A 15,570-nucleotide genomic window follows, 5' to 3' on the forward strand; every position below is an offset into this window, starting at 1 on the left:
TTTATAATATAATTTTTCCCACGTGCATGGTTACTGACAATATTATATTTGGCACCACTCCATAAAAATGGTGCACCATTTTTCATCACCGTCGATGATACACATAAAATTGGTGCAGTTTCTGACAAGTAACCTGAACGCTAAGCCATAACATTCTTGGCAATGACTTCATGGACAGCGTCAACTGTAATTAATAGCAACTATTATTTACATTGATGCAAAAGTGATGCATAAATAATTATTGTCTTCAAATGAAAAACAATGATGTACATTTGTATTTGTCATGTTATGAGTTGTTTCCCTAATTTTCCTTATTTTTAAAATGTTCTTGTCATTGTATTTATGGTACTCAAAAGAAAATACTGACTTCTAAACGAGGTTTCCTCTTTTGTCGCCTTTTTACTTTTCAATTCCTCTGAAAGCTATCTATCAGAATATGGAGTATGAAATGGTTCCCTTCAAAACTTTCTCTTGTCATAATTTGCACAAGGAAAATTACAATTTGGAGATATGTTGTGCACAAGAAACATCTGCCATGGGCAATAACTTTAATATGGAAGAGTGTTCATAATGGTTCTTTTACTCAGCACTTCCTCTACTTCAGCTCAATCAATATATGTGGCTTTCTTTTAAGTGTAAAGTGTACTTTTTAAAAGAAATGTAGTAATGCTCCCCACAAGAAAATAAAACAAAGTGTAATTACACTGTAAGTATTGACAAAAGAGTTATGGTTCTTGTATTCTGCACTTCTTATCAAATACCTCTTTCATAATTTGACAAATATCAATTCCTTTGTCTCATGTGTATACCAAGTGTCATGATCATAACATTATGTACTTTTTTTTATTAATTACTATATTTAATTTTGTTATATTTGTAGTGGCATTTAGCTAAAGTTTGACCTCTTGTGAACAACTTATTTAGGTTGTGCATAATTTTAACAATGCCTATTTTATAACAATAACAAGTTTTGACCATCTATTCTCAGTGCTTTTACAGTATAAGCACAATGCAGTCTTGACAATTGATGCACTGATGTATGGACAGCTTGTTATTATCTGATATATTGACAGACTGCTATGCTGACAGACTTGTTATTCTGAAAGACCGTTGCACTGACATACTGATTATCAGAGTCCTATAGCCATGTACTGTGAAACACTCATAGGATACTAATTACAAGTTTATTTCCCACATCTTATTTTAATATGTTTTATATATCAACATAAATCTTATTTCTCTCATATTCAAGAATTGAAAACAACAGCCAAACTAAACTATGGCATCTCCTACCATGAGAAAAAAAAACCTATTCACACACTTATCACATACTTTTTTATGCAGCTTCAGAAAACTCTTGAATGGTTCTAATGCTAATGGCCACATAAACTTGGCCGCTAATTATAGAGTCGTGGGAACTAATGACATCATTATAAACGCTTAGTGGGGCAAAGCTGCGATAATTGGCAGTAAGTAAGCAATTAATAGATCTCACATTACTTTTGCTGTTTTACTTACTTGAACTGGTGGTAAGTGGTTTCACTGAGTTTAGATAGTTCTCTGCAGTTATTTTGTACATCTTAAGCATTGGGGGAATATATTTGTGTGAGAGGGGGGGGTGGCGGCTACAAGCATGAGAAGTCAGAAATCATTAAGAATAAAGTTGTAAATAAGCATTCAACATATGCTTTGACATAACGAACAGAAACCAATGTAATATTTAATGTCACATTGATCTTATCCTTATGCACTAGTGACCCCAATATCCATGGGGGTCATCTACGCTCAAAGGCCAATATACATTTGAAGTATCAAGCCAATCAGTCAATTCAATCATACGAGTTATATTGATCGGAAACAATTTTTACACTTAGTGTGACAGTGACATTTTTCGAACTGGTCCAAGATATAATTGGAACATTAAACACGCCGCAAAACAGACAAAAGGTGATAACAAAAGCTCAACATTGAGCATATTGTGCTCAGGTGAGCTAAAAACAGTAAACCAACTATACAACCTGTATTAAGGGGAGGGCTGTAACTAAGATCTAAGCACGGGGGATGGTTTGGGTGTCGTCTGTTGTGGTATGTCAGAGGTAAGAGTAGTTTTGTCAAAGTATCAATCAAATCTAATCATAAATAAAGAAGTTATGGCATTTTTAGCAAAATTTAATAATTTGACCTTGAGAGTCAAGGTCATTCAAAGGTCAAGGTAAAATTCAACTTGCAAGGTACAGTAACCTCACGATAGCATGAAAGTATTTGAAGTTTGAAAGCAATAGCCTTGATACTTTAGAAGTAAAGTGAATCGAAACACAAAATTTAACCATATATTCAAAGTTACTAAGTCAAAAAAGGGCCATAATTCCGTAAAAATGACAACCAGAGTTATGCAACTTGTCCTTTTACTGTACCCTTATGATAGTTTGCGAGTGTTCCAAGTATGAAAGCAGTATCTATGATAGTTTAGGGGTAAAGTGGACCAAAACACAAAACTTAACAAAATTTTCATTTTTCTAAGTATAAAGGGCCCATAATTCCGTCCAAATGCCAGTCAGAGTTACATAACTTTGCCTGAACAGTCCCCTTATGATAATTAATAAGTGTTGCAAGTATGAAAGCAATAGCTTTGATACTGTAGGAATAAAGTGGACCTAAACACAAAACTTAACCAAATTTTCAATTTTCTAAGTATAAAAAGGGCCCATAATTCTGTCAAAATGCCAGTCAGAGTTACATAACTTTGCCTGCACAGCCCCCTTTTGATAGTTAGTAAGTGTTGCAAGTATGAAAGCAATAGCTTTGATACTTAAGGAATAAAATGGACCTAAACACAAAACTTAACCAAAATTTTCAATCTTCTAAGTATAAAAAGGGCACATAATTCTGTCAAAATGCACGCCAGAGTTATCTTACTTTGCCTGCCCAGTCCCCTCATGATAGTAAGTAATTGTACCAAGTTTGAATGCAATAGCATTGATACTTTCTGAGCAAAGTGGACTTAAACGCAAAACTTAACCGTACGCCGACGCCAATGCTGACGCCAAGGTGATGACAATAGCTCTTTTTTTTTTAAACAAAATCTATAAAAATGTAAACCATTCCTTTGTTGAATCGAATTGGGAGAATATTCAATACTTGCGAGCAATTTAAAGCATGCCATTTCCATGAAAATTAACTTCACAACTGTGCGTTTTCTCCTTCTAAAATTTTGTCACACTTATGAAGAGTGAGTATTAACCCTTAGTTGCACACCTTGTATGATCCGGCCAAAATTCACAATGCAGCTTTTCCATGACTCAAACCCACGACCCCTCACTATCATAGTAGATGCTCTCCCAGCATTGTTAAATGGGCTGCCACACAACTTCTCACACCTGACCAAGTTCATGTCCTGACAGCTGATAATTTAATTTTTGCTGCTCTTTCTTTAAATGATGTTTCATCACATATCATTTTACTCAGTAACATACCAGGACAATATCTGTGTTAGTTGTATGTAAAACCCATGGTTCAAATGATCTGTCTACAAAAATTGCCAACTTTCTATACCAAGAAAATGAAACAACAACTGTTAAGTGTATTAATAAGCCTATCTCTTTTGACACAATCCAGTTTAAACAAGAATATCAGTGAAACTGATGGATGATCCCTGTTGAGGCGCTTTGTAAATATGTAACCCATCCAGAAAAATCCCCGACCACCATGGGGATAGAACTTGGGAGCTCCCTGTTCCAAATCAGTCAGACACTCTACCGCGTCGCTATAAAAGCTAGCTCATATAGCAAGGCAGTATATTTAAGGTCCTCCTATACCAAACCCTGCTACACACAACCCCTCCAATTGTGAAATTCTTCCACAAATTTCCTATTGCCATGACATCTGTGGGACGTCTGACGCAAATGATGCTTTTTTTACTTTGGGCGCCAACCTAGCAAGAATCTATGTGTTAATAGACCCTTTCAGTTATTCGCATTTAGTAGTGTAAGAGTTGTGTCCGTTAGCTGGATGTGACGTCATGCGATGATATAAAATCCGCAAGAGATAAAAGTGTACAGTGTCGAGCTGACAATATCAACGTGTCTTGCACAATATATATGCGTAAATTGCAAAAATATTTCATTTTTTATTATATTGACGCCTCTTAGATCTATCGCTTTTCGCATATTTCATTTTAGTACGTTGAAGCATGAAAATACATTAAACATTCCGTTCAATAACCCTGTGTATCGCAAGGCAAATCCCGTACTGTTCCAACTAAACTTTAAACGTAAATATTTTATTATTTTATTGTCAAATATTGAAAAAAGCGCCGAACTTTATATTTTAATGGGAATTCACCCCACCTGCAAAGTTTAGACTATGCCCACTGGTTGGCAAAAAGATATGAAATTCATATAAGCGCATAAAGGGAAGGTTGACAAAATCATCGTTTGTAAAGATATTCATGCAAAATATCAAAATCTACTATTTGTTTTTACTTACAACGAACTCTAAGTAGAACACAATGTAAGAGCTCGTTATGTGGTTATGACAAAAATCTCCATACTTGGCACTTTCTTCGCGACCAATTTTTTGTTACAAAATTATCATCAATTGAACAACTTATTTTAGAATAAATTAAATTCAACGAGCAAAAACTAATAATAGTGAAAACAAACAACAATTTAATAGATCGATTTCATGTATATTGAACAAACTTACCTTGTTACACATGAAATAAATTCCATTGATCAATGTTATTGTTTAATTTAATTGTTCACACCAATGTTGACACTATCTGTTGCAGCATTTTAATCCCGGTATTTTATAGCACCTTTGTTCATCACAACCCGATTATCTCGTTATGATCGGATATTGCCCAGACAAAGAAAACAAGGTGTCATAAACCCAGGGTCCTATACTTTGGTCGCGGCATAAACCACATGCTATTTATTATACCCCTCATGTCATCCCCCCTTTGGCATATTAAGCAGTCACTTTAAACAAATTTTAAAGCCAAAATACTTCAATTAAATATTTTAACATTTAAAAAATGAAGACATTATCGAAAATGGATTTATAGGAACTAGTGTATATACATAAGCCAGTTTAATCATCATAATACAGTGTTTAATAAATATAAATAAATTAAAAAATTTGTGCAATTAAACTGTTACGCAATAAAGGTAATTAACGGGTACCGGCAAATGTAAACTCCGCTTTTAACGGTGTAGATTTCAAGTACGTTATTGCAGTGTACAAGACACCATAATGAAAACAAGCAATCACAATAGGGTAAACAATACCTGCAATAAATAAATTAAATATATAGATTTATTGATCATAAAATGCTAGATTTTTATCACTCCTTATCATAAGTGAAGAGATTTTAATATACATGCAAAGACAGTTCAATTTGCATAATATGCAGAGCTCTTTTCCATATGTATGCTAAAATTTATAAATATTGTCATTCAATGTAAATGAAACGAAAATCAATTCAATGGAAAAGAAAATGATAAAATTTAACGATTGTTATGTATTCCACTTTTTAAGGGCTTTGTTTTACACTTGATTAAAAGCACCTAAGCACATTTGATCGTTGATGAACAACAACTATATCCTCACCACTTATAATTGTGATCAAATAAATAAATGTTTCATTATATTTTAAACATCATTCATAAAAGTCGTTCTATAAGAAATAATACGGCTTATTTAGTTGTTTTGTGGGATTTTCAGTGTTTAGTCTTCCGATGATGTTCTCTGACGAACAATACCTTTGCTTTATAAGGATTATCAACAGAATATCAAAATTTCATTAGAAAATAATACATTATTAACAAATAGGTAAGTACAAACATTATCGTGCATATGTTAAGTCCATTTACATCGTTGATAGAACTTTTTCAAACAAGATCTCTGTTCTCATTTACACTCGATACACTCGATTATCATCGCATGACGTCACACAAGGGAGATAATTAAAAACCGGCAATAACTGAAAGGGTCTATTGTGTAGAAAAAAGTATTATTAAAGCAGCAATAACTCCATGAAAACTTACTCGAGTTGAACGGTATGACAATTTGCATATGCCCACCCTGTGAGGATGAGTGTGCATGGTTTCATAAACTTTGGATGATGAGTTCCTCTGTTCTGTCACAGAAACATCAAATTTAATGGACAATGTCATACTACTTATCAAATGGCAATTATAACCGCCTGAACAATATTGGAGTGGAACAACCTAAAATATATCCAAAAGAGATGCAGCATATAAAGTGTCATACAATTTTTATCATTAATTTTAGTGTCCTACGGTGATCAAAAGTGGCCAGAAATCCTAATAACTAGGGAAATAACTACCTGAACAAGAGGGCCAAGATGGCCCTAGTTCGCTCACCTGAGAGGAGTCAGTTCATTCAATCTTTACCAAACATCAAACTTGACCTAGATATTGTCCTGACAAACATGCTGGTCAAGTTTCATCATTATTGAACCAAAACTCTGGCATATGGCGTGATTTTGTTTTTGTAAGATTTGACCTGGTGGCCTATATTTTGAGTTGACCCCCCTTACCAAACATCAAACTTTGCTTACAAAAATATTATGACCAAGATTCATAAAATCTGAAACCAAATTTCATGAAAATAAGGCCAAAAATGCGAGTGTTCACATGTTTTCACTATATACATATAGAGAAAAATGCTCCGCCCACTGGCGGCCATGTTTTTTCACCGATCTGGACCATTTTCGAACTCGTCCAAGATATCAATAAAACAAATGTTTTGACCAACTTTCATGATGATTGCGCAAAATTTGTGACTTCTAGAGTGTTTAAAAGGTTTCTCTATAGCCAAATAAGGAAAACTGCCCCCCCCCCCCCCAGGAAACAAATGTTCTGACCAAATTTCATGAAAATTGGGCCAAGAATGTGACTTCTACAGTGTTCACATGTTTTCACTATATACATATAGAGAAAAATGCCTCGCCCACTGGTGGCCATGTTTTTTCATCGATCTGGACCATTTTCGAACTCGTCCTAGATATCAATAAAACCAATGTTTTGACCAACTTTCATGATGATTGGGCAAAAATTGTGACTTCTAGAGTGTTTACAAGGTTTCTCTATAGCCAAATAAGGAAAACTGCCCCGCCAACTGGCGACCATGTTTTTCAACCAACCGGAAACATATTTGAACTCAACCAACATATTATTAAGACAAAAATTTTGACAAAGTTACATGAAGATTGGGCATAAAATGTGACTTCTACAGTGTTTTCAAGTTTTTTCTTTTTTTTTTGACCTAGTGACCTCGTTTTTGACCCAGCAAGACCCGGTTTCGAACTCGACCGAGATTTCATTGGGACAAAGCTTCTGACCAAGTTTCATGAAGATCAGACAATAAATGTGGCCTCTAGAGTGTTTACGAACAAATGTGGACGGAAGGACGGACGGACAAAGACGGGTCACAAAAGCTCACCTGAGCAATCAGGTGAGCTTAAAAGATGCAATGATTGTAATGCACACATGTCAGATGGATAACAAAGTTATAAGGTGTTCAAAACATCTACATGATAAATTCCATTTTTGATTGATTTAATAAGAAAATTCTATCAACTTGACCATTATATTGTTACATGATCCTTGGCGTAAGCTTTCTGGAGTTATCAAAAAAAAAACATTTTACTGTGTCAAGTAACCGTAACCTTGACCTAGTGACCTGAAAGTCAATATGGGTCGTCTGCAAGTCATGATCAATGTACCTATGAAGTTTCATGATCCTAGGCATAGGCCTTCTTGAGTTATCATCTGGAAACCATTTTTCTAAGTTGAAACACCGTGACCTTGACCTTTGACCTAGTGACCTGAAAATCAATAGGGGTCATCTGCGAGTCATGATCAATGTACCTATGAAGTTTCATTATCCTAGGCATAAGCGTTCTTGAGTAAAACAATTTTACTATTTTGGGTCACCTCAATGTACCTATGAAGTTTCATGATCCTAGGCGTAAGCGTTCTTGAGTTATCATCCGGAAACCATTTTTCTAAGTTGAGTCACAGTGACCTTGACCTTTGACCTGAAAATCAATAGGGGTCAACGGCAAGTCATGATCAATGTACCTATGAAGTTTCATGATCCTAAGCATAAGCGTTCTTGAGTTATCATCCAGAAAACATTTTACTATTTCGGGTCACCTTGACCTTGACCTTTGACCTAGTGACCTCAAAATCAATAGGGGTCATCTGCAAGTCATGATCAATGAACCTATGAACTTTCATGATCTTAGGCATAAGCATTCTTGAGCTTTCATCCGGAAACCATTTAACTGTTTCGGGTAACCGTGACCTTGACCTTTGATCTAGTGACCTGAAAATCAATAGTGGTCATCTGCGAGTCATGATCAATGTACCTATGAAGTTTCATATTCCTAGGCGTAAGCGTTCTTGAGTTATCATCCGGAAACCATTTTACTATTTCAGGTAACCGTGACCTTGACCTTTGACCTAGTGACCTCAAAATCAATAGGGGTCATCTGCGAGTCATGATCAATGTACCTATGAAGTTTCATGATCCTAGGCCTAAGCATTCTTGACTTATCATTCGGAAACCATCTGGTGGACAGACATACGGACCGACATGAGCAAAACAATATACCCCCTCTTCTTCGAAAAGGGACATAAAAATGTGACTTCCATAGTGTTCGATCACAAGGTTTGACCGAAACCATTTTTGAACTCAACTCTCGTATCAAAGAAACAAATGTTCTGACCAAATTTCATGAAAATTGGGCCAAAAAAGTGACTTCTAGAGTGTTAACATGTTTTCACTATATACATATAGAGAAAAATGCCCCGCCCACTGGTGGCCATGTTTTTTCACCGATCCGAACCATTGTCGAACTCGTCCCAGATATCAATGAAACCAATGTTTTGACCAACTTTCATGATGATTGGGCAAAAATTGTGACTTCTAGAGTGTTTACAAGGTTTCTCTATAGCCAAATAGGGAAAACTTCAACTATATACATATAAACAAAAATGCCTCGCCCACCGGCGGCCATGTTTTTTCCACGATCTGGACCATTTTCAAACTCGTTCGAGATATCAATAAAACCCATTTTTTTACCAACTTTCATGATGATTGGACAAAAATTGTGACTTCTAGAGTGTTTTCAAGGTTTCTCTAAAGCCAAATTGGGAAAACTGCCACTATATACATATAGAGAAAAATGCCCCGCCCACTGGCGGCCATGTTTTTCACCGATCTGGACCATTTTCGAACTCGTCCGAGATATCAATTGAATAAATGTTTTGACCAACTTTCATGATGATTGGGCAAAAATTGTGACTTTTACAGTGTTTACAATGTTTCTCTATAGCCAAATAAGCAAAACTGCCCCGCCCACTGGGGGCCATGTTTTTCAACAGACCGGAACCACTTTTCAATTCAATCAAGATATCATTAAGACAAACATTTTGACAAAGTTACATGAAGATTGAACATAAAATGTGACTTCTACAGTGTTTACAAGGTTTTTCTTTTTTTGACCTAGTGACCTTGTTTTTGACCCGGCACAACCCAGTTTCGAACTCGGCCGAGATATTATTTGGGCAAATCTTCTGACCAAGTTTCATGAAGATGGGACAACAAATGTGGCCTCTAGTGTTTACAAACAAATGTAAACGGACGGACGGACGACGGACAAAGACCAGTCAGACAAGGGCTGTTTGTAAAACATGCATGGCCCCCTATATGGGCTATAAGTTGTAGTAGCAGCCATTTTGTGGTGGTGGTGGTGGTGGTGGTGGTGGTGGAGGAGGAGGAGGAGGAGGAGGAGGAGGAGGAGGAGGAGGAGGAGGAGGAGGGGAGGAGGAGAGTAGTAGTAGTAGTAGTAGTAGTAGTAGTAGTAGTAGTAGTAGTAGTAGTAGTAGTAGTAGTAGAAGTAGCAGTAGCAGTAGCAGCAGCATTACAATACCAATACTTAAGAATGATCAAATGGGAAAAGGTAACCTAGCACTGGCAGTAAATATGGGGCTCATTTACAGGTCAGATTTGGAATCTCTGCTGTAAAATGAGATTTTAAATGAATTAAAGGGAGGCAAATGCTGTAATAAAAAGGACATGCATAAACGGTAGTTGTTTCCCTTGTTTGAACCATGCTAAGTCCTTAAAATGCCTATTTCCAGTAACTGTGACCTTCTCCTGTGACCTTGACCTTTGACCTAGTGACCTCAAAATCAATAGGGGTCATCTGCGAGTCATGATCAATGTACCTATGAAGTTTCATGATCCTAGCCCCAAGCGTTCTTGAGTTATCATCCGGAAACCACCTGGTGGACGGACCGACCGACCGACCGAGAAGTAGTAGTAGTAGTAGTAGTAGTAGTAGTAGTAGTAGTAGTAGTAGTAGTAGTAGAAGTAGTAGTAGTAGTAGTAGTAGTAGTAGTAGTAGTAGTAGTAGTAGTAATAGTAGTAGTAGTAGCAGCAGTAGCAGTAGCAGCAGCAGTAGCAGCATTACAATACCAATACTTAAAAATGATCAAATGGGAAAAGGTAACCTAGCACTGGCAGTAAATATGGGGCTCATTTACAGGTCAGATTTGGAATCTCTGCTGTAAAATGAGATTTTAAATAAATTAAAGGGAGGCAAATGCTGTAATAAAAAGGACATGCATAAACGGTAGTTGTTTCCCTTGTTTGAACCATGCTAAATCCTTTAAATGCCTATTTCCAGTAACTGTGACCTTCTCCTGTGACCTTGACCTTTGACCTAGTGACCTCAAAATCAATAGAGGTCATCTGCGAGTCATGATCAATGTACCTATGAAGTTTCATGATCCTAGCCCCAAGCGTTCTTGAGTTATCATCCGGAAACCACCTGGTGGACGGACCGACCGACGGACTGACCTACCGACCGACCGACATGAGCAAAGCAATATACCCCCTCTTCTTCGAAGGGGGGCGTAAAAACTATGAACCAGAAAGAAACATCATCTGTTGGTCATGTACTGCTTTCAATCCTTGTAATGATTGTTAAGCACAGGTGTGGAACACACACAGGCTAATCATCAGGGACAACACTTTCCGCTTTCATGGAATTTTTCATTAAAAAAACGTTTAAAGGAAATCTCTTCTTCAGTGAAAATCCAGTTTTTGCAGAAAGTGTCGTCCCTGATTAGCCTGTGCTGACTGAATAGGCTAATCTGGGATGTCAGTTTACGCATATGCATTAAAGCCCATTTTCTCTGAAAGAGACTCAAATATTACCCGAGTCCTCTTTGCGGGCAGTTTTCTTTGATGCAGGCTTTTCAGGTGATTTTTGTATTTCCTTCTTTACTTCTTTGGGTTTTTCATCTTTTTTAGTTGTAACTGATGCTGGTTTTGAGGACTCTGCAAAAAATAACATTTACACCATGAATATAGCCATACAACAATTATAATTACATTTGAGAATAAAACAATTTATGTACGGTTATATCAGGGGTTTTTCATTATTTGTAAAGAACATGAAAGAGGCACTTTCCCAATCAAGGAAAAATTACAAAATTTCCAACTGTCTACCGAAAAATTTCCAAAAGAAAGGACAGTTGCGTCAATTTTTTTCTAAAAGCACATCTACATGTGCATCAATAAAATGATCACTGATACAGAACATTTCAGCAAAAAGGGTGTAAAAGAATATCTAGATGTGTTTGTGCAATTAACTACACATCAATTTAAAGACCCCAAATTCACAATCTTAAGATTTCACTCAAATTTTCCCAGTTTCAGGGATTTTCACACATTTATTTCTAAATCAAATGGTACAGGTACTTTCCCATTTGGGCAAATAAATACAAATTTTTTAAATAAAATTCATTTTAATTATTAAATACTTACCTGTTATCGTATGCTTATACTTTCCAAGGGGAAATAACTCATCCGGAATTTTAACTGGGAATCCGCCACCTCAATACCGTAATACAGGCCAGGTTAAACATAGTGCAATGCAACCTAGCCAAAAATCGGTAACCAACCCTCAATATTCTTTATATATTATTATATATACAAAAATATTAATCGAATAGCGGGGTGGGAGGTGGGACTTACCGATAACAGGTAAGTATTTAATAATTAAAATGAATTTTATTTTAAAAATTTGTTTTAATGTCATAAATACTGACCTGTTATCGTATGCTGATTTTGCAGCTGCGGTGGGAAGGTTCGTATATATTTTCCCAACACAGTAGAACCCATAAACAGGGTTATCAGCTAATGATATCAAGTAATCTTCGTTAAAACGGTATTAATTATGACTTCTCGGACAGAGTAATATGTCTATGTCGTAAAGAAGACACTACCGTTAGTGAAACCACAACAAGCCCAAACATATACAAATTGTATTGTTGGCACTTCAGAAAACGAAGATAAAAGGATGACAAAGGTGGTCGGATTCCTCCAGTAAACAGCTTAGAGCACATCAAAAAGTGGGGTGTGATTAATATTTGCCCACAAAACAGACAGAGCTCTTAATTCATGCAGTCAGATCCTAAAAAGGAATGAATCCTTAGATAGGATAAGAGTAACTTTCCTTAGTCGAGGTCTAACCCCGAGAAATAGAAGCCGCAGACACATCTCCCCCCCCCCTTTTTTGGGGAAATGAAGAGTGTCTTTTGAGAACCTCTAATGGACTTCCGACTAACACTGCTTAGATAGAACTTCAAAGCCCTGATTGCCCAAAGAAGTTTATCCTCATCTTCATGACTACCAGTTTAAGAAAAACTTGGAAACTTGAAGGTAGAAGCCATATAGAGGACTTGATATTAAGCAAGGAATCCTGGCTGACACAACAAAGTGAAAACGACAATAGATCCAACTGGAATTGGTCGTATTCAACAGAAAAAGCATGAATTTCACTTCTCCGTATGGTAAAAGCCATAATAAGAAGGAAAACCGTCTTAAAATTATATTGGAACTGTTAATAAGCCTGATGAAAAAGGTTCATAGGGAGCTCATTAAGCATCCCAACATGTAACACAAGTCAAAACCGCTTAAGAAGGTAAAGGAACGAAAAACATAGTGTTGACGTTCCATAGTTTGGATCAGTTACAAAATAGATAAGACAGCACAGAGTTGCGATGACTTACACAAAACAAGGTATACGAAAGCATCATCTCTATCCTTTGATGAAGAAAAGAACAAATTTCTTATCATCAAGAAAACGATGAGAAAAACCTCTATGTATCTAGCAGAGTGATTGAGGTAATAACTATGCTCTCGAATACCCAGTCAAAAACGAATTTCCATAGAACCTTTATACAGTTCTGATGGAATTATCCTTGCACAAGTAACAAGGATTGAAACTCTAACAGAAAAACGTTCTTCTGTAGAGATAACTAAAAGTTATTAATGGCCAGACATGTAGTGGCACATGTTTGGATCAGTAAAAATATGTCTCTCTGAGATATGATATTTGACCTGTGAAGAAGTTCCCTGAAAATAATTGTACAGGAGACTTAAAAGGTCGTAGAACCATAATCCCATGGTTCATTAAGTATATTGCATGAAATTATGGCAAAAACTCAGTTATTGCAAAAACTCACCAAGAAGGCAAGATATTCCAGTTATGTCAACGGACGAATGTATAACAATCGCACACCCTACTGGATCGATTTCTGTGAACTGCATTATTGACGTTGTTCAGCATACCGGTATATACTGCGATATACGATCGCATAACACTAATACTAGCGTTTGATGATAAACAACATTCTTTGATATACTATGTACACAATGCAACTTCACTGCCGCGCATGCGCAATTACATTATGTGAACCCAACGGAAAAATAATTCGAAAGAAAGAACTGCAGGAGAAAACGTCCAACAAGGCTTTGAGACGACCTGGTATGAGTAAGACGATAGAGAAAATTTGTTGTTCTTGCAAAGAACGAATAAGTTCCTGATTTCCAGTTACAAGGAGTGATAATAAGATCACCTCCGTGTCTGTAAGTAAACCACGACCGATGTGTGATAGTTGAAACTATCACAAAGGAATCGTGAAAATTGTGTTGTAAATGAAAAACAGCTAAAAAGAATCTTCGCTTTTCAAGATGTAGATGTGCAGGTGATATTCATTAGGATACCACATAATTGAGAAAATCAAGATACGTTGTTCTATGTGATCGTCCATAACCTTCTCTGCTCACATATGTATAAGATGTAAGGAAGGTTGTGGTAGAATAAACTATATTCTTGCCAAGATAATCTTCTAGTCTAGACACCACTGAATAGTGGTAAATAATGACAAAAAGATGGAAATCTGTGTCATTGAATAATCCAGAGATTAATACAATTAACTTACAAAAAAAGCTGAAACGGACGTAAGAAAAGACGTCTCAGCAGAAAGACCGGTGACCGGACCGGTAAATACCGACCGGTGACCGGAACCATTTGTAAAGGATGGGTGGGCAAAGAATCCACGGCAAGCCGAACTTTCCCACTCCAAACACACTTGAAATTTGGTAGAATAGGACAGTGTTTAACACTTATAAGTTTATGACCTATCTACAGAATATAGCCTCTTCTTGAACCAATAACAGGCGCCTTTAAAATCCTGGATAATACAGGTCGTGAAGTCATCGATTTGCGAAGTACTGAAATATGATTGACAGTGGTACCTCCAGAATCGGAGGTGTGATGGCAGAAAAAGGTGAAAACCCTAGGAGTAACCTTAAGGGGGCCCACGCTTGCCGGTAGAATGCATGGAAGTCTTAAATTCTAACTTGATTAATCCATTTACTTCAAGACTCCTAACCAGGACGAATTCCGAAAGGAATACGACCAGTTATAGGAAGACGGCCTGTTATGGCCAGAAGTGTAATAGAAGAATAACTTTAAGATGAGGTCCCTCCAGATCCTAGGGTCTAAGATCTGAGTTCAATAGGTCCTAAGCCATCTACAAGACTGTAGCCGCTATGCGGTCAATCTGATAGGCAATTCTATGTATCAGAACTCTTGTTGATTCCAGTAGCTTGAAAATATGCACTGTCGTAGGAGCAATAGAAAAGCAGAAGTCGATACAAAATGTCGTCTTGCTAATCCTGCTGGCGTCATTAATGTGTCCCAACTGTTCCGTGACACCGACTGCAAAGTCTGTAGCCGACAGGTAAAGGCAGTTAAAACAATTCATCCTTCGGGTCTCGAACATAAATTAATAGAGGTCAAATAGTAATGTTCGACCTCAATGCTAGTCTCCGAGCCCACTTCAGCCGATCTATCTGCAAGACCAGTAGTCTGCATGTAGATGGTTGAGATAGAAGTACAAATAACAGATATAGCATGATTTGGTAACTGTCGCCAGTAGAACATCAGTATTGAAAAACACAAAAAGTCATGTAGATTGTTGAATCCATCAAATATAGTATTCAATACAATCATAGCCAGGGGTATACAACTAGGTAATGTAGACGATACCCGTGATACTAAAAATTGACCGATGAAAACACGGTGGAATACCGGTAATTGGTAACTGGTGACCGAACCGGACCGGTCAATGACCGGTAACTGTAGCCAGGTGAACGGACCAGTCATAATATGACCGG

General features: G+C 36.8%; 1 protein-coding gene across 3 annotated transcripts in view; it reads right to left on the reverse strand.

Annotated features, from left to right (window-relative positions):
* LOC127833806 (DNA polymerase delta subunit 3-like) overlaps window positions 1-15,570 on the reverse strand; it is a 61,277-nt gene that overhangs the window by 13,247 nt on the left and 32,460 nt on the right. For all 3 annotated transcript variants that reach the window (XM_052359257.1, XM_052359254.1, XM_052359255.1), the window contains exon 9: window positions 11,257-11,379. In XM_052359257.1, the coding sequence (XP_052215217.1) occupies window positions 11,257-11,379 (123 nt within the window). The remainder of the gene's footprint in view (window positions 1-11,256; window positions 11,380-15,570) is intronic.

Source organism: Dreissena polymorpha, chromosome 6 (genome assembly GCF_020536995.1).
Source record: "Dreissena polymorpha isolate Duluth1 chromosome 6, UMN_Dpol_1.0, whole genome shotgun sequence".
Classification (NCBI taxonomy): domain Eukaryota; kingdom Metazoa; phylum Mollusca; class Bivalvia; order Myida; family Dreissenidae; genus Dreissena; species Dreissena polymorpha.